The sequence below is a fragment of the Stylophora pistillata genome, chromosome 12, assembly GCF_964205215.1.
Source record: "Stylophora pistillata chromosome 12, jaStyPist1.2, whole genome shotgun sequence".
Classification (NCBI taxonomy): Eukaryota; Metazoa; Cnidaria; class Anthozoa; order Scleractinia; family Pocilloporidae; genus Stylophora; species Stylophora pistillata.
In genome coordinates this window covers 16,446,002-16,466,392 of record NC_142530.1, presented here as the reverse complement: position 1 = coordinate 16,466,392, position 20,391 = coordinate 16,446,002, and the positions used below count along the sequence as shown (strand labels likewise).

At 39.0% G+C, this 20,391-nt stretch overlaps 1 protein-coding gene and 2 pseudogenes across 1 annotated transcript; all 3 read left to right on the top strand.

Annotated features, from left to right (window-relative positions):
• The first annotated feature begins 275 nt into the window (after positions 1-275).
• Positions 276-2,329, top strand: LOC148719010 (uncharacterized; annotated as a pseudogene).
• Positions 2,330-2,655: 326 nt separating this feature from the next.
• LOC148719009 (uncharacterized) lies at positions 2,656-4,065 on the top strand (annotated as a pseudogene).
• Positions 4,066-4,687: 622 nt separating this feature from the next.
• Positions 4,688-15,184, top strand: LOC111333753 (ZP domain-containing protein). The gene is made up of 8 exons (XM_088741358.1): positions 4,688-4,753; positions 7,501-7,884; positions 8,304-8,498; positions 10,582-10,707; positions 11,927-12,052; positions 12,169-12,760; positions 13,519-13,820; positions 14,774-15,184. The coding sequence occupies exons 2-8, from the start codon at positions 7,659-7,661 to the stop codon at positions 14,908-14,910; spliced, it is 1,704 nt and encodes a 567-aa protein (XP_088597484.1). The 5' UTR covers positions 4,688-4,753; positions 7,501-7,658; the 3' UTR covers positions 14,911-15,184.
• Positions 15,185-20,391: the final 5,207 nt, after the last annotated feature.

Genomic DNA, 20,391 nt, shown 5'->3' with positions numbered 1-20,391 from the left:
TGAGCTATTGCTTCTGATTTTGTCTTCATTCATCGCCTTTTCTGCATCCTCGTCATCATCTTGTAAGTAATTTCTTACTGTTTATCTTTAAGAGGTAGGGCGTAATTTCTCTATTCCCTTCACTGTTCAATAATCAGAGGACTTTATAACATTTTGGTCAGCTTTAGAGAAATGCTAAGACGTCAATTCTAAACGATTCCAATTCACGTTAAATCACGAATGTTTTCGATTCTATAAAATTAATATACTTTAGAAGGTGTTACCAAAAGATGTGTTTGTTTATAATCGTGGGTTGCAGTTGTTCATATTGGTTACTGATGGTTTATTTTTTTTTTGCCTCATAATTCAGCTTCAACCACGTTTTAGTTTGCGACGTTCCTACTTCTTGCCTAGCCATCCTAATTAGGCGGTCAAGTCGACTGATCATAGGCTTTTTTTCAAATCAATTTTGAAATTATTTTGTGGTAAAATCATTATTATGGCGAGCCTTTCCAGTCAATATTCAAACAACCTTAATATACAATACATCCATTACATTTCTTTGTCATGTTTTTTATTTCCTTTCTGTATATTTTTCATTTGCTTCTTTATGTTTCATTTTTCCTTCTATATACTTGAAAATCTCTTCGTATCAATTCATATATACGCGCTAGCTCATCTATTTTCTATGTTTTCTATTCATTTTATATGCGTTCTATATTTTTTATATTTATTCCATAAGTTTTTTTTCGTTCCGAGTGGGATTTTTTATTTTCTTTCCAATTAGTATGCAAACGTCATCACATGACCGCTAGCACTATTTTTTTTCCATTCCGCCATTTTGGCTTTCGGCTACATGGTGGAAAAGCTATCGACTGCTTGTCGTGCGGCCACGGATGCTTTAGAAATTTTAAGTAATTTGAGACCTGGTTTTACGAGAAATGTAATACCTCGGATGAATTCAACGGCAGTCTCTGTAAGTCAGCCGAACAACGGAGATCGTAAGGCACACAACGAGGAACTTCAGTCGAACGACGTCGCCAGACTCTAACAGTTCTATCCAAGCTCGGCTTGCCACTCTCTTTCCGACAATTGGTTCGAACCGAGCTGGTGGGAAAAGCACTAGTAGAAGACCAGCAAGGTCAAAGCAGACCATTAAGGCGACCAAAGGCCGCCCATCCAAGACACTTGTTTACAAGGATCTAGTCCTTATTCCCAGTCCCAAGATCAACAAAGTACCTACATACACAACCCGACTTCAGTTAGAAGAGAGAGAACTTGTCTGCCACGAGTTTCCCTTTGACAAGAGCTGGGACGCACATTCCCTCAAAGCTGCTATATTGAATCGATTTTCAAAACTTTCGCTATTTGAGTATGTCAAGGTGGGTAACTTTGTGTAGTGATATAAGTAAGCTTAAGCATTGTTCTACGTTTAATGCATTAATGATGATATCATTGCTGTTCCGTTTATACATTTGGTGTGGCTGCACTATTTTTAAATACGCATCTATACTATTTTGCCAAAAACTTTAACCACATAAGAGGATACCTGCAGTGATGTGAGTAATGGACTTCGAATTTTTTGCAGAATTTGTTAGGTTATTTTAGACTTGCTCTGGTACTGCTCCACTCCCACCCCTTTCTCCTTACTTGTGACATGAGCTTAACTTAACTACTCTTTCATTGAATTTACCCTTGAATTTTGCAAGAAGCGTGCAAGTAATGTGTGTTTTTCTTAACCTAGCCATGCTATGGAAAGCTAATAACTCCTAAGCTGGCTGAAGGCATAACTCTGGATGCAGAAAGAGTGACCAGGATGGCTGGTCAAGGAGATGCTCATATTAGATCACTGGTCCCTTTGGAATCTGAAGACGAGGGTGAAACCGAAGAGGAGCTAGAGAATTCAGTATTAGATGACAGTGCAAGCTGAACTTTTTCTTCTGAATTTTTGCATCGAGCAAAATAAAAGGTGTATGGATTTCTTCTAGCTTTTTTGCCTTACTGCAAAGGTAGCTTCCCAATGCAGACGGATAACCTTATATATGATGAACTGGCTTCCCAGCTCATACTAGTGGGCATGACAATGGCTTTTTGTTGGAAATATTATCCAGTTTGTCTTCAAATAGATCGGTGTATTTTTTTTATTTTAATGTTTGTTTATTTATTTACATGTTGGCTCATATCTTTATTCAATCGTTTAGCAGGATGGGACACGAATTGATGTGGTATTTTGCAACTCCAAGTGATTTTTGATATTTGTACAAAGATGAACCCGTCATAGTCTGTTAAATCATTGCCACTTAGTTCACTTTGTTTTTTATGGTTTGTGACAGGTTATTATTTCCTTTTAGTGTTAGCGGAGCACAAAGAAGCTCTGTGTTGCTTTCATTTGGGGAGAGTGATGGGAGGCCAGATGCAGCTGTGGTACCCCACCCCTGCCAGGATGTTGCACAACCTTATTGTGTACCATTTCCAACTGAAGCAGAAACATCACATCAAAATACAGAGTTAAATGATATAGAGACGGGCAGTGACTCTGATATTGTTTATGTATCTGAGCATGTACCTGTGTCTGTATCAGTACCTGTATCTCAACTGCCACTAAAACGCATCATCCAATCAAACAGGCTAAATATTAAAAAGGATTTGATTGACTTATTCCGAGATCCATTAACTATGAGTTAGGACATAGAGATAATTGTTATTGATGCTAGTGGAGTTGAAGAAGTGGGCAGAGGTGTTGGGTTGCTAAGAGATGTTTTCTCTCTTTTTTGGAAAGAAACCTATGATTCCCTTTTTGTTGGAGAAAATGAGTGCGTACCATTTGTAAGATATGACTATCAAAGGGATGAATGGGTTGCTGTTGGCAGAATTTTGGTGAAAGGATATTTAACCTGTCAATACCTGCCAGTCCTTCTGTCTCAAACGTTCTTTGCCTGTCTTTTTTGGGGGGAGTCTGCAGTAACTAGTGCTATGCGGACTCAATCCTTTAGAAATTACATTTCATTAGATGAAAAATGTTGGATTGACAAGTGCCTCTTCGCTGGTGACATGAAGTGGGATGATGAAGATGAAATGTCCCAGCTTTTGGAAGTTTTTAGTAACTATGGCTGTCGAATTATGGTAAATTCCGAGAATGTTAGTCAATTTGTTGAAGAAATAGCCCATAAGGAGCTGCTGCAGAAGCCACAGTATATTACAGACTGCTGGAAGGATACAGTTTCTACACTTCTTCCTAGTTTTGCTGATTTTGCAGTAATTTCCAAAAAGGTATGAATTGTTAATACCATCCACAAGCAAAATCCTGAGAGTGATGGGGAAAGGGATAGCCTTAAGTTTCTCAAACTGTATATTAAGGGCCTTGACAGGCCTCAGAAATTATCAAAGTTTGTAAGGTTCATCAGTGGGTCTGAGTTAATGCTTTTTGATGCAATCTAAGTAAATTTTACCAACTTATCTGGTTTGGGTCGCCGACCAATTGCCCACACTTGTAATACTGTATTGGAGCTATCCTCGACTTATCAGTCATTTCCTGAACTTAGAGAGGAGTTCAGTGCAATACTTGCATCAGATTATTGGGAAATAATATTGTGTAATATTGTGTAATATGCTTTATGACTTAAAGAAGACCATTGTGATGGCAAATGCAAGCTGATTTAAAACATACTGATAATATCATTTTTGTAGTGAAATTGTATTTTCTGCCTTGGATGGGTATTTACGGTTTTAAAACATTTAACAACTGTGCACAAATTATTTTCTGGTAAATCATACTGGGAAATCATTAGCTAATGGCTGATTGTATTATAAAGCTTGTTATCTGTTCAAGTTGACATTTTCAAGTGAGCGCAGCTGTTTAGAACTATTTTGTTGAGATTCTTATGTATTTTTTTCCTTACTGTTGTAAAGGTTAAGTTGCATTAATTTTGTTGTACTGTTCTGATTGATACAATTTAAAGGCAAATAATAAACTTCACACCGTTTGCGTTTTCAATCTGTCATAGTGGTACCTGTTTGATAGACGTTAATTGATCTTAATTCTAGGCCCTATTTTTACTCTCTTACAACGGATTTTAGGTTAGTTGAATGCTGGGAACACCTGTTTTAAAGATTGTCACCACCAAAACAGCCTTATCTCAGCAAGTTTCTTATATGTTGAACTGATTCCTAAGGATGTCCATGCATCTCAAATATTGAGTTCTACCATGTTCACCATCGTCATTCAAAGGGTGACAGGAGACTTCCAAGATATGCTGTTGTTGTGGTGTCAGCCGAACATCAATAGCTGGTATTGAGACCTTGTAATCGTCGTCTTCTAACGGGATAGGTCCATCTGGATCAAACCCATACAATGAAATTTCATTTGGATGTAGAATACTCTCAACTCCAGAGTATCCAGAGTGCATGTTTTCCAAAATCCCAGAGGCAAAAATTTGTAGGGGAGATAACTGATCTTCACTGGAGACAGTGTGATTGTTCCATTGACTAATGAAGTGTTGTAATGCCCTATTTATCCTTGGTATGTAGACAAAGTACAATGGAAATAAATGTACTTCATTTAACAGGTCAAGAAGACCCATGTCTTCCATTCCACTAAAGATATTGGAAAAGTGACAAAGGACACCAGCGTAAACATCCTTGTGAGCGCGCTCAACACGGCAGTTGTGGACAGAGCTTCCCGTTATGATACTTCCTCTGTTTAGTCCTCTAATTTCCAACATTTACTTTGCCACTCCAACATTTTCCAGTCCATGATCGCTTCTTACTCTTGAAGGTAAGCCAAACTCTTGTACTCCCTTGATGAAGAGCTCCAACACTGTATCTGCTCGGTTGTTATCAGTTAGGGTGGCATATACAATAACCCTTGAATACCCATCAACACAGCAGTGCACAACAAACCTGTACCTGGTGAGCTTGTGGTTTCCGTCTATGTGCCACAAAGCGTTTGGAGTTGGTACAGAGTACTTCTGACGGTAAACTGGAGTACTCCAGCGAAGTGCTGTCCCAAGCGGGTCTTGTCTACGAAGACAGTAACGAACCCTCCATCGCTGGATTCGAAATCCCATTGCTCAGAGAGCTCCAAGCAATCTTCGTTGTCCGATGTTTTAGTTAACTATGGTTTGGAGTAATGCTTCTAATTTCTTTGACAGCGTCTTCAAGCTGAGAATCTGAAAAGAAGTTCTAGTTAACTTTTAATTACAAAGTTTGAAGTATCGTACATCATTGTGTGAGATGGGACTTGGGGGAACCTAATCTATTTTGACCAAGGGTATGGCTTCTAAGATTTATTTTACCCGAGATTATATCATCCTTATCCAAACACATTGATTATAAGATTAAATGAAATAAGCTACTAGTATAGATAACCTCAGTCTGTAAATTACTGCGTACCTGACAATGCAGTCCAGTTTCCGCTGTCATCATCCAAATTTAATTCCCCTATTCTTCGACGTAAAGTGCTCTCACTGATACCTAACAAACTAACGATTTTTACCTAGGAGAAATGCAGTTCGCGTAAGAATTCGATCTGTTCTCTTTCGATGACGATTACTGGTCTTCCTGCACTTGTTAGTTTAGTGGTAGGACAAGCGAATGAATTTGATATCTTTGCTTCAACGGAATTTCTTTCCTCGTACTTTGTCATTGCACGAAAAACAAAGCGTACTTTTGTCAAAACAGCTTCTATTATTGTTTTGAAATCTTGAAGGACAGAGTCCTCACTTTGCCATACACTATGCAAGAGCAACTGTAACGTTAAAATTGCATCTTCCAGAAGCACGTCAGCTTGTTCAAAGTAATAAACGGAGACATCTTGTGTGTTTAAATTCTAAATACCAATCAACAGGGTACGAAGAGACTCTACGAAGTTGTAAAGGCCTCTCTCGTTGCCATCTCTTAAAGTTTCATCCGCCATTTTGTTTTTGAAATTGCCGGAAAAGTGCATCACGGTCATGTGATGACGTTTGCATACTCATTAGAGAGAAAATAAAAAATCCCACTCGGAACGAAAAAAAACATGTGGAATAAATATAAAAAATTTAGAACGCATATAAAATGAAGAGAAAAATAGAAAATAGATGAGCTAAACATGCACATGTAAATTGATACGAATAGAGTTAAAAATATATAGAAGGAAAATGAAAAATAAAGAAGAAAAATAAAAAATACACAGAAAGGAAATAAAAAATAGGGCGAAGAAATGTAATGGATGTATTGTATATTAAGGTTGTTTGAATATTGACTGGAAAGGCGCGCCATACATTATCTCGTGGGGTGAGACACTTTATGGCATTTAACAAACATGCTAGCGTACAGCAAAGATCTTTCATGGCTTAGACTGCTGCGCATGTGTGTCAATTGGCTTGAGCTGCAGGAAATTGTCGCAGTTAGTCTACACATACCAACATGATCATTTTATTGAAACTTGAAGCTTAAACTAATTTTTTTTGCTTTAAAAGGCTTTTGCCCGAAATTCTAGAAGAAAACTAATATGACTTTCACCTTGGCCTTAAAAGAATTCATTGGCACAATTCAGTTTCTTGTTGAACTGCAATCTTAGGCTGTCTTTAAGAACTAATTTGAATATATCAACAAAGTTGAAATGGTAAATTAGCCGCCGTCACGATTATAAAAGCTGAAGTTTCGAGCGTTAGCCCTTCGTCGGAGCGAATAGAGGAATTGTGGGTTGTGTGTGCTTTTAAAGGCAGAAAAAGGAGCTACGTGATTGATGGGAACATGGCAACGAGAAAAACACGAATATGAACGTTTGGTATATCCAGGTGTTTGTTTAAATTTGTTAATAATTGTTTCAATTTCATCGGACCCTTTCAAATTTTATTCATATGATTAAAATTAGAAATTTGTAACCTAGGAAGAAGTTTTAAACTCCTTTGTAGATTTAAACGTTAGCTCCGCTGCAATTTTTCCGGGATTAAATTATATAATCATTACCATAGTTGTTGTTGTCATCCGATTATAATTACTGTCTTTGTTCTTTTTTATTTTAGCCATGGTCACTAAAATATGATAGCTATTTTTTCCATGTATGATTTCTCTTTAATTCTAAGGCGGACTTCAAAAAAAATGAAACTAAAGAAACAAAAATAATCAATGAATGCGCATAAGGTGGCCTCATGGTTAGTGCGCCTGACTCCGGATCGAGTGGTCTGAGTTCGAGCCCTGGCCGGGGACATTGTGTTGTGTTGTTGAGCAAAACAATCACAGTGCCTCTCTTCATTCAGGAGTTTAAATGGGTGCCGGCGAATTTAATGCTGAAGTTAACCCTGCGATGCATTTCATCCAAGAGGGAGTAGTAGAAATACTCTTAGTCGCTTCATGCTTCGGAAACCGAATTTAACCGCTGGCCCGATGTGCCATTTGGCTCGTAAAAAGGCTTTATCTTTTACCTACATGTATATCTTCCTATATCACGTTTAAACTCGCGCGTTACAAAATCTGCTATGAGTATGAATCATACTGTATGCTTTTGGCGGGTTTGCTAAATCAGTTCTTGCTTTGTAGTTTGTCCGAGCAGTTGGATTCATAAACGAGATTCTTGCTACAAGATCTCTAATAACAGTCTGAACTGGAATGCAGCAAAATCCGCCTGCGAGGTGCTTGGATCCAAACTTGCCTCGATAAATTCAGCGGCTGAGCAACAAGCCATTGCCTCAATAAGTATGCCAAACAAAGTGATATGGATTGGTTTGTACAGGAATCCCAGGGTCAAGTCTCGCTGGCTTTGGGTTGACGGATCTCAAGCTAGTTACACCCAATGGCATGGTGTAGAACCGAACAATTCAGGTGGACAGGAAGATTGTGGACAGATTTTCACTGTAGACCAACGAAGAGAATGGAATGACGTATCATGTGCACAATCTTATTTGTATCTTTGTGAAATGCGTGGTAAGCCAAAGAAGGCGTTATGTAGCTGTAAAAATATATGAAATATTTTACACCGTTCGATTTCCTATCTAATCGGTTATTTTAATACCGTTACTATTCATTGTAAACGAATGAACTCTTGACGGTGGTCTACATTTAACAAACCTTTAATTTTCGCTTCACAATACTTCTGGGTTCCTGGGTAGAATGACATTTGAACTTTAAATTTATTATTATAACATGGCTTTCATTATTCGTTACAACACTGTGTTGTTCATTTGAAGAATTCCTGACTTTTAGTTCATTGGGCCGATTTCTTCGTTTGCAAGGTTACTAGAGGCAAGATTCATCTCTACATAAATTCTATTCGATCGTTTTTGGTTTGGTTTGATCCTCGGAAACTCATTTTTATGTTTTGCTTTTTTCCCCCCTGATATCAGTTATGATGTGCTCAGCCCTTACTGTTGGTCGACTTGTCAAAACCGAACCCAACGATTGTGTGACGTCACAGGTGAGGAAGAACATAAAATGCTCGTTCTCATGTCCACAGGGATACCAGCTGCAAGGTCCTTCCGACAAACAATGCGGATCAGACGGTCAGTGGACCAGTAAAGCCGCATCTGTGTCATGCAAAGGTAAGTCGCTAGTTGTATTATTTCAAACACCAAGTAACGCTGACAGAGTGGAGCTTGGAGAGGGGAGCTTCGACACACTCTTTTTACCTCTGCTATAAGCAAAAATCTCCTTAACCTTTTTCCAGCTGGCGAAAAACCTTATAATTTGGCCATACAAAACTTGCGCTCGCTTTGTTTGTCGCTATATAAAGTATCCCTTGCAATATTTGTGGTTTTGAGACACCGTGCGTTCAGACTATAGGGTCACGTGACCTAGATCAGCCGCTCGTTTTTGGATGCGTTCAAATCAATTCGTTTTCTCGCGTTTAAAAGTGTTTTTCGAGCCATTTTCCCTCTACAGAAGCCCTCAGGACAGCATCATTAAGCTTGAATGTGGGTAGAGGCAAGCCTCTGAAAGAATGCAGAGGTGAGAGGGGGTTTCATGCAGACTGGACCGCCGAAATGCTTTCATGCAAGCTTGGCGAGTTCACAAGTGAAGTCGTGTCTCTGGCCCATCTGTGGATGGCTACCAGGACCTACCAAGGCTTTTTGGGCCAGTTTTGAGTGGCAAAAGTCTCGATCGATGTGATATTTTGCTGAAAGGACTGGGTGACCCGAGACGATTCTAATAATTTGTTAAAATGGAAATGTGAGGTGTTGCCTTCTCGAGTTGTGGTGGAATTTCCCAGAACTCTTTTTGGTCATTAACGATGAAAAGGTTGTGTTTGCGACACTAGCTTTCGTCAAAAAGAAAGAACAAGGGCTAGCGGATAAATTGAGAAGGCGTTTTCCAGCCAAACAGCAAGATCTGGCTTTGAAGTGTGTTTTGAATGCAAACTTTTGATTTCTTGAGCAAGTTTTGATCTTAAAAGATCGACACTTGACTCTGATGATGACTTCCGCACAGGTTGTCGAAACGTCAGTCACTGCCACCGACAACAGTCCTTCTCAGGACTACACTCACCCGGACGATCAGACTACACCTTCACACTTTTTCAGTGTTGCTCTTGGAGCAGAATGCTGGATTTTCGGGATTTGTTGTTATATGAACGGTTGACTGCAATGGAAATCGGGAATCATTGTGGATGTTTTAGGCTGCAATAGGTGTCAGATCAAACAGCCTTGCGATGTACACACTTACGTAATGTTGTCTCTTAATTTTAACAAGAAACAAATAACAACAGTAATAGTAGAAGTTACTACATATCGGTATATGCGTGGCTTGCTAGAAAAGGGTTAGGAATTAATTAATAAAGTCTTCTTTTTGTCACTATATTGCTATTTTCATGCCTCTAACTATGCAACCTCTTAACTAGTTATGATATTAGTAAAACTAGAAATTTTTGTGCAAATCTTACTAAAGAATAGGGATTTAAAGGGGAAGGGTAGTTGTCAAAAGCCTGGCAGGGCTGACTTTCGGGGTAGAAAATAAAGTGCCACTAACAGTTTTTAAATTATCAGGTTCCTGCAAAAGGTTTTGAGCTCAACAAGACCAGTGCAATCTGGCTACTTGCCACAGGGTGCAAGAGGGCAATGAGACTGCTTGTCACTTGACTTGTGGTTGCGCAAACCCTAACCCTAAACTGTAACCCTAGTATCAAAATACTGGAAAAAAGTCAATAGATTTCTGCAACCCCAACCCTAACCATTGGGTTAAGTCGAGACTCGCCATAGCTGTTTCCTGAGGGTGTCAAATACCTTAGTCAGGTGATTTTAATTTTGTTCATTATTTAATTAAACTGCAACAGAAGTCTTTTTACGTACTGCCCGAGATTTAAACATGACTTTGCTGCACCGTGACAGAAGTGTGATTTGACAACCTGACCGTATAATGGGAAGAACCCCTTTTCCTTTAGTCGATAAATAAAGAGAGAAATCAGTTCGATATATTTCAATTATCTGAATTGAACTGAATAATATTTAAGTGGACTATTTCTGGGAGAACATGTTACCCGACACCACAAGTTACAAGTTCGATTCGCTTCAAAGCCACGCCACTCGTAAACCTGCTGCGCGGATCCTGAACACAACTCTGTTTTTGAAACCAGACCCCCTTCTCGTCCCTCAAAGTATCCGTATTCATCCTGAAATAAACTTTTTTCAGATACTGACGAGTGTGCTCTGTCAAATGATGGCTGCAGTCACAAGTGCGTCAATGTTGTTGGAAGCTACAAATGTGAATGTCCAGATCCAGGATTACGCTTATCATCGGATAACAAAACATGTCATGGTTAGTTTGTTTCATTTGTCCCGAACTTCTTGCAGTAAACTATTTCTATAAATCGCACCATTTCAACTTTTACAAGAAGAAATAGCAAAGTAAACAATCTTACGATCTTGAAATATTCAATCAAGTTGATTTGATACGTACGGGATTTCACTGTTTATAGTTTGGGAGTTTGTGTACGCTGCAGAAAGTCCTTATCAGTCTCTTCTCCGCGGTCTCAACTGTGAGCACATGAGCAATTAATTGCTGAGATACTCATGACTCGTAACGGAAAAAAAAAAATTAAGATCGCTACATCAATTTCCATCAGTAAAGATCATAGCACATCTAACTAACCATCATATTTACAACACGGCAGTCGCAATCAAAAGGTTGCCTGACGAATCATTCTTCTGAAAAAAAATGTTTCTGTCACTTGAAATCTAAAAAATCACTTTGCTCCACCGTAATGCTACTGTGATTGAGCAAGCTTGTATCTGATACGACAGTCTATCTCTCCTTTTCATCGCAATTGATATTCCTAAAAAAAAAGTGACAGAACTGAAATCTCGATATATTTGAATTAGCTGATTCAAATTGATCAAAATATAAACTATATCCTTTATTTTGCGCGGAAATATGCACAGATATTTGTCCGCTGACATTATTTGTATTCAGGTGCGAACAGCTTTCCGAAAGCGAAGCTCGAAGAAATAAGTGAGCTTCGAGGAACAGATGGTGTCCAAGGACTAATATACAAGTATATTCTCGGGAAAAATAAAGTCTATTGTGTTTATTACCCTTCAGATATTTTTTAATGCGCGTGAAGAAATGTTTCGGAACAGTTTACCATGTGCAGCGTGACATGTTTTCTTCTGAGTTTTCTCTGGTATGACTTAATGAACAAAAAAACATTTCCTCACTTCTGTAACAACCACAAACGCTCTCTCTCATCTTCACATAACTTTTAAATTAAGACCTATCGAAGGACACGTAAGGTTTGAAGATAGGGTGATATCACTTGGGTCATATTCACGAGTGTCATCCAGTTTGAGCGGGAGAGTATTCGATCACGTGATGTGTTTAAACCAATCGCGTGCAAGCAAAAATATTTGATGCATCATAATTCATCTTACCCCTATTTTTTAATTTGTGGCGCGGGCCCTGACCTTAACTCTGAGTTGCGACTCCAGAGTCCTAAAGTATCTAAGTATTCCGAAATAACGGGTTTGAACGTTTTTAGATATTGACGAATGTGCTGTGTCCAGTGGTGGTTGCAGTCACATGTGCGTCAATACTGTGGGAGGGTACAAATGTGAGTGTCCAGGCCCACAGCTGAGTTTATCGTCGGATAATAAAACATGCCAAGGTTAGTATGTGTCATTTTTACCCAACTTCTTATTGTGAATTACTTGTCTAAATTGTACTATTTCAAATTTTACGAGTAAAAATTAGCAGAGTGAACAATCCTACTTTTTTGGACAGTTGATACCTCGGGAGTTGATGTCCACTGTAACAGCAAAAATATGACCATTATCATTCCCAAGTCCCTCCTCCGCGGTTTCGACCGCGAACATCTGCGTCTCCTGGATACTAGATGCAAGGCTGAGGAAACGACGGGTCATTTTTCCCTAACAACTCCGCTGACCGGCTGCAACACAACACGCAGGCCTACACCTACAGCTATCGTCTACTCCAACACGGTCTTGGAAATCCCTGTGGCTGCTGAAGATCTTATTACACGGGTGCGGAAATTAGAAATATCATTTAGCTGTTACTTATCCAAGTATGGCGTCGTATCATCTGTTAGTTGGAGGCCAAGCAACAGAAGACTTACGTTCAGTGATGAAGGCAAAGGAAACTTCACACTCTCTCTGGATATGTTCCCTGACAACAGATTCGTGAGTCCTTACATGAAGGATGACTTCCCCGTCACTGTAGTGTTGCGCAAACGTCTGTTTTTTGAAGTGTCAGTGTCGTCAAATGACAGGCAGCTGTCAATATCGGCAGACCATTGTTTTGTTACACCAACTCAGGATCGAACAGATCCCGTTAAGTACGAGTTTATCAGAGAAGGGTATGTATAATTTTGTGCTGTCAAAAGATATTTTGCTAAGAAAGGAGCTAGAGAGGATCATAACGGAGGATACCTGGGCTACGCTTGGATTCCCATGTTTTTCCACAAATGGCTCAGTATCTATTATCTAGAAATAATTCAAAGTTACAATCTGTAGAGAAGTGTTTTCCATCCTCCTCAAAAAGTCCTCCTTTCCGATTCCTAGCGAAACATTTCAATCTTCAGCGAAGAACTACCATTCCATGCCCAGGCAAACTAATCTTAATAATCTTCGCAGGGTTTTGTTTGTCTTTCCCACAATTTCCTTCCAGTTTTCTGATTAGGTGAAGCCAAGCCACTAATAGATACTTTTTCGCCTCGGGTAACAGGTGTTTTTCACTGGAAGGAAAACAGCTTTCTCAAGAACAATTAAAGGGCAGACAAGGAAAAATTAGTCAGTAACTACGATAACAATGATTCCTTGGGAGCCTTCAAGGCAGGAAAACAAAATATTGTAAAACAAATTTAGCTTAAAATATCAATCCTAAAATGTTTTAGCCGCTTCAAACTTGAAGTTATAATTGAATCATGGAATATTTTTTTGAATTTGTGAAGCAGTGCATTCCGTAACAGATATCGCATTTCAGTAAAGAAACGCTTGTCAGCACTAGCTAAATATAACGTGTTCTGCAGATAACATTGTAGCCACAGATCCAAAATCAATGCATTTTTTCTAAAGCTTGGTCTTTGAGTCTTGATCTTCCTCTCCTGTTCTTCAGGTGCCCGAACGACGGTACCGTCAAATACCATGCTGCGCCGGTAGTCAACTTACAGAGGTTTAGCTTGGAAGCTTTTAAGTTCATCGCTGATCATTCGTCTGTGTTCGTTCACTGTCATGTGATTGTATGCAATACAACTGACTCAGGCTCCCGGTGCGTAAAGCAGTGTTCATCGAGCGACCGAAAAAAGCGTACAGTGGCTAATGACGAGCACGATAGAGTGTACTCTTTAGCTAAAGGCCCTATCATTCTATCACTCGCCCAGCAAGACGACAGGAGTGACCAAGTCGGTTCTGATTCTGGTGTGTGTACTATACAGCTGTTTTGGGAAAGGTTGGCGAATAAAAGGACGCAAGTGCACTCGCGAAAATTTTGAAAGTTAATCTGGGTATCTGGTAATCGATTAATTTTACTTAGACAAATAAATAAATTAGTTGCAGCGGATGATTCGTCCCCGGCTACGGCGACGTTTTCTCAGATTTCTACGTGATCCAAAAACTATCCCCATTACCTTTCGGGGTTGTTGCGTTCACTTTTACACTCTTTTCCTGACAAAATTTCTCGAAATAGCTGCCGGTATTCAGAATGTTACGCGAGTGAAAGAAGCAATGGACCATATAACCTCGTTCCCAGGGTCCATTGAGGCTGAGAAAGGAGTTGTGGCTCGATAGCTAGTGCTGGTTGGGAAATTAGCCGCGCTCCTCTCTTTATCATTAAGATGCAGATATTTATTCCCTGGTCCTCGACGGTGACAGAATTAGCAAACAACCGATAATAACTCCGTGATTGCATAGCTACGCGAATTTTTTACCTTGTATGTCATTGGTAGTCACCTTTATGAAATCTATGCAAGGATCAATCATGTTTATTACCTTCTTTAAAAACTTGCCTGACAACCAGCTGTGGAGAGGGTAACTACTCTGGGTAGGTCGTGGTAGTATATATATCATATCGTATCTTACATTTCCGAATTTACACCTTACTTGTTATCAGAATTGATAAATCAACATAGGGCCTAAAGCACAAACCTGTCAAACTGTTTATCTGAGCTTGCTAAGTGCTAAGTCTAAACATGACAGAAAATTCAACCTGGTCGCCTTACGTTCGAAAAGTTTTTGTTATTATCATTATTTTTTTTTTTTTGCTGTTATTATCACTTGACCGGCTAGGGTATTATTAAAACGGGACGATGGTCATTTTGTGAAACAGTATCAGCCCGGCACATCTAATAATTCCCGAATCTCTCTCTCATCAGGTCTTAGTACTACGTTCGTGGCGGGCTTGGTTATTTTGTTCATTGGTTTCATGGCGGCAATGGGAACTGGACTAATAATCTTCAAGAAGTTACGAGATAAGCAGTCTGTTGCTGAGCGCTTCATTGATGGAGAATGAAAGTTACTTTCCGACAAACGTTACTGGACACGACAAAAATAAAGAACACACGATGGGGAGAAACACAGGCGCAAATTAATCAGTGGACTTTTCAATTTGATAGATAGCTTACAAAGTAATTAATGACAAAACAACTCTTGATCAAAACCAATGTAGCCTTCCATGGGGTTAGCTCTTTACACACCAGTAAATGCATGCAAGGAAATTGTAATTAAGTCATAAAAGAAGAAAGAGTAAAATAAAACAGATTTGCCTGTAGGCATCCATGAGGTGACTCTTCTTGAACGTATTTTTTATTTTAATTGTCCTTTGGGAGGCAGGAAAACCGAAGCCAATACGGAAAATTTCTTTTATCATCAAAGGTAGTTGGTCCACAATTGCAAGTTTCGTAAATTGTCCCTCGACCCTCCACACCACAATCTTCACTTTGTATTTGGTGTTAACGTCTGATTGCTTCATCACATGAATAGCGAGCTTTTCGAGTGTTGATAGACAAAAACTAAGTGTCAATCAGATCAGCGGGAAATATCACAAGCAGCCAGTGCAACAAGAAGTATAAGTGAACATAAGCAACCTGCTCGCAGCGCGAAAAAAATGTGGTTGACAAGCAAGTAATACACTCATTAACGTAATATACTTGCCTATTCAAATGCAACAAAAGAAACTTTCCTCTTCCAAATATCGCATTGAGACTGTATTGAGATAATTGCTTTATTCGCCAGGTGCACGCTCATAGTTATGTGCAGGAAGTGGAAAAAAAGGCTAGTGTCGTTCGAGGCTATATGCCTCGAGTAAGTGTTACGAATTGTTCGTCCTGTCCAAACTTCCAGCCATGTGCTTTGTACTTGTACTCTCGCTGGAAGCTTGCTGATACTCGAAAGAAATGTACTTGCATGTCCAAACAGAGAAGTCTTGACAGTCAAATCATCAGTAGCCGAGCAAACATACATATTAGGTGTTACTTGGCAGCGTTTTTGAAACTCGCGACTGCAAATCCGATACAAAGTTATGAATTTGTGCCTACGTGGTGGGTAGTCAACTAAACTGCCGATTTTAGATGAGTCTAGTCTTCCAAAGAAGGGGTCTTACTTTACTAGTAACACTCGGATTGAATCGACTGAAGTCGCTGTCGTATGTCTGCTACGTCGAGTACCAGTTCAATCGAAACGATCATCGGCAAGAAACCGCGAGTCATTCAGCATGTCTCGTCTTAAAATACAACTGTTTTAAAATTGTCACAAACTCGTCGAGGGATGTGGTATCATGGCAGATTGAGATTAGGAGCTAGTTTGGGGCTATCTATGCGAAGCATTTATACCTTGTCGCTAGAAATAATGAAAGAATTAAAATGAAATAGCATAAGATTTTTATTGGCGGGGGAGGTGTTTCCAATGAAGATCGTCTAAAAACGTTTGTTAAGAAGGCGGTTTGAGTAGTAAAAATCAGAGCTGTACCCACACGACAAAAAAAATTTCTCTCGTCTAATGCCAGTTACTCTTGCGTATCTTGGGCATGCGCCCAGAGGACCACTCGACATAAACCACAGCGTTTAAATCACTGTTAATACAGGTGGTGGGAAAATGATGCGAAAGAACAAAAAGTAAAATTAAAAGAACGACGGAAAGAAAATGAACGAATAGGAAAAAAAAAACCAACAGAAAAGAGGAAAAGAAAAAAAAAATGGCAAACTAAAATCGAATTACAAAATATCTGAAATACCCTGGCTAAAATTTAAAATACCTAATAACTAAAATTGAAAAAATACCTAAAAAGTGTACCTATCTAAAAAACAAAATGAAAAGGTTATAAGTAAAAGGAGTAAAAGAAAAGAAAGAAAATAAAAGGACAGCAGCGCCAAAGGCTAAGTATTGTTACGAGCAATGACTTTGTGATGCTTACGTCACCCCATTACAAATGATTCTCTATCCGTTCATCTGATTGGACGAAAACGAAGCCTTTAGATTGAAACGCTCAAAATATGACGTCAGGCTTAGATCTATCTAACTTCACCTTAGAAATTAAAGCGTAAACGAAAAGAAAGATAAAAATGTCGTAAGAAAAAGAAATTTCGTCAAATTTGCCTTTTCGTCGTTAACGTGAACTTAACATATCAAGATACAAAAGAAATATTTATATAATCATTGAATGATTCCGAGCACTCAAAAAAAGAAAAAGAGAAAAAATGAACAAATGTTACTTATGACAAAAAAACCAAAGTATTTACAACAGTATAATCAGTATGAATTCATCGTAGTTATGTACATGAATGAATGTTCGACAAATGAAGTAATCTCACTATTCAAGGAACACATCTGATTGATTCTCTGCCGAGAAAGAAGTTTACATTAAAAAATGAAACGACCGGCTTGAAGTGATCTCAGAATTCACAGATTTGCAAAAGATTTTGAGTTATACGTAAAACATGATGTTACAACACAGCTCAGACTAGACTTTCCAAAGTCCGTTTTTTTTCCTAACTGTATTCTGAGGCTTCGCCGCTCGCCTCAGACCTCTCGCTTCGCGAGAGGTCATCGTAGATTTCGGCTTCGCCGAAATTGAATCACGGTATATAAAACGAGTCGACTTGGAGCAAGTCTAGGCTCAGAGTAGAAATATGGAAATGCTTTTAAAATCGAAACTGCAAAAAGGAAAGCAAAGAGCAGAGTTAGCAAATGTTACTGTTTTTACTGTTTTATTATTATTTCTTGGAACATTAAAAGCCAATTTACACAAACTGCATATAGCATCAGCTAGTCTTGGCGGGTATTAGTAATAAATAAGTAAATACTGTGACAATTTGTGCGTAGAGTTTTGTTTGTAAGACATGATTATCGAATCGCGTTACGTAAGGTAATGTCACGCCATGCAGCCACGTGCTGACATCGGACACCGTTAAGGTATATGAACTTTGTACGTACGAGACATCGGGTTTTTTGTCTTCTAAGCATGTGCTGCTAGCCGTAGTTTTGATTGCCGAATAAAAGCTGTTACAAAGCTTCAACCTCTGCGCCTTACAAATACTACACATTGTAAGCTAAAGAGATCTCATTACTTCTACAATATTTCTACAGTTATAACATAAGCTATGCATTAGTTTACTACACTATAAGATACGTAAAGTTGTCATATAAATTAAATATAAGTACAATAAAATTACTAGTGAGTTAAAACAAGACCTAATAATCAAATACAGGCACAGCAGACTGGAAAGTGGAGAGGAGAGAATTGTGACATACAGATGTGAGCGAAGTACTACAGTTATAATATTCGATAATCATTGGTATTGAATTTCAATATTACCGAATGGGCGTCAACATAATATCGTCAATCCCAAGTATAGTCAAAAGCAACTTATAAAGTTTCCATTTAAATGCTCTTTTCGTGAGCTTACGCAAGTCAGGATTTAGACAGTTCCATAACCTCTTACCAAACGCAGAGAAAGACTTAAATTTCACATGCAATCTAGATTTCTGTACATAAAAATTCTCTGTGGAAGAGAAACGCGTATTATATGCATGGTCGAACGTCTCTATGGTAGCCTATGGTTGAAAATATTCCTAGGTGCAGGGCTAGTAGAAACAACATGCATTATGGCAGAAACGGTTTCAAAATAGAGCATATTAATGGGTAAGATACTCGACGTTATAAAAGGAGGGATAGCATGAGATATTTTGCTGGAGAAGAAAATCAAACGGAGTGCAGGCTTTTGAAAGCAATCACATTGCTGAACATGATGTTGATGTTGATGTTGATGATGTTGATGTCAGCAATCACATTGCTGAACACCATCGACTTACCAACCACAGCATTGACTGGGACTCTGCTCAATGCCTAACCTACAGCACTGACTATTATCAACGACTGACTCTGGAAAGCTGGTTTACTAACTTAGAACAGACTCCCCTAAACAGATGTCAACAACTACCCGCCCCATACAAACGACTCATTCACGACATAAACATCACAAACGAACGAAAAAGAACGACCTGACTTTACCGACAGATCGAAACAGACCAATCACGACCGACTTACGTCACTTGAGTCTTACAGCCAATAACATCACGGCAAAACCAACCGATCATTTCACACGAACTGGAATAAGAACATTCTACTGACAACAATCATTCACTTGACTCTGATGATGACTTCCGCACAGGTTGTCGAAACGTCAGTCACTACCACCGACAACAGTCCTTTTCAGGACTACACTCACCCGGACGATCAGACTACACCTTCACATTATTACAAAGGCAGCACTTTCTTCTCAGTTATTTAAAGACCCTGAGTGTTGGTCCGGCCGGATTTGAACTCACGACCTCCCGCACAACAGTCCGGTGCTCTACCAATTAAGCTAACCGATTTCACTATAGTTAACGGGCTACGCTCATGCGCCCCGTCATACTGTTCTTATTGTATATAGCATACAAAAGTTTTAAATCGCTGCATAATAATAGTAATTTAATACTTACATTGCGCAAATTAGCATGTGGATATGATCAATTCAAATGCGCATCACAACACTTTCCGGGGGACTTTGGCCGGACTGCATCAGCAGTTCACAAACAATCGAAGGAAACTTATTTGAAGATGCCCCCTTCCCCCAATTCTCAGTAAACAGGCCAGACCACAACACAGTAATCTCGTTAATGGGTTCTTTAACGTCCCCTGCCTAACCAAATTAGCTAATTAATAGATGCAGGAGACGGGACCTACGGTTTATTCGTCCTTATCCCAGAAGACTAGAATGTCTATCCATTTCTTGATATTATAGAAAGGTAGCACATTCTCCTCAGTTATTTTAAGACCTTGAGTGTTGGTCCGGCCGGGACTCGAACCATCGACCTCGACCTCCCGCACAACAGTCCAGCGGTCTAACCAATTGAGCTAACCGGCATCAGAGCGGTACTTTAATAATATTTAATAATATTTAATAATATTTCATCTGAAGTCGAGTCATGTATAAATGTGAGAGCAATTTAAACGTCTAAAAGTGATGGCGAAATTAAAACTATTCAGTCGGTAAAGGAGTTGACAATTTAGGATAATGCTGGTTAAAGGAAAATATAACCCTCATGAAGATTAAGGAAGTTACTTTTACGTGATCTATAAGCTGGCTGAGAGAAAGGAAACCTTCCCCATAAGTTGACAACATGAGTTCCCGGCTGTATTTTACCAACAGTTTTAAATTAAGGCACAGCGTCAAGGATTTAACTCTGCTGTTCAATGGCAATTAAAAATAAATAAGGGAAATAAAATCTAAAATGCAGAAAAAGCAATGAAAAAATGTGTGTTGATATTGAATGACTGTCGTGAATACTTGCACGCGCACGTTGTTGCGCGCCGTATCGCCGTGGTACAACAGTAAAGGACTCCTCGTCAACGAAGTGACTTACAATTTGTAATTTGGAAAAAAGGAAGAAGACTCAAACGTAATTACTGGACGATCTGAGGTTGATTCATATTGAATCACTGCAGAAGTGA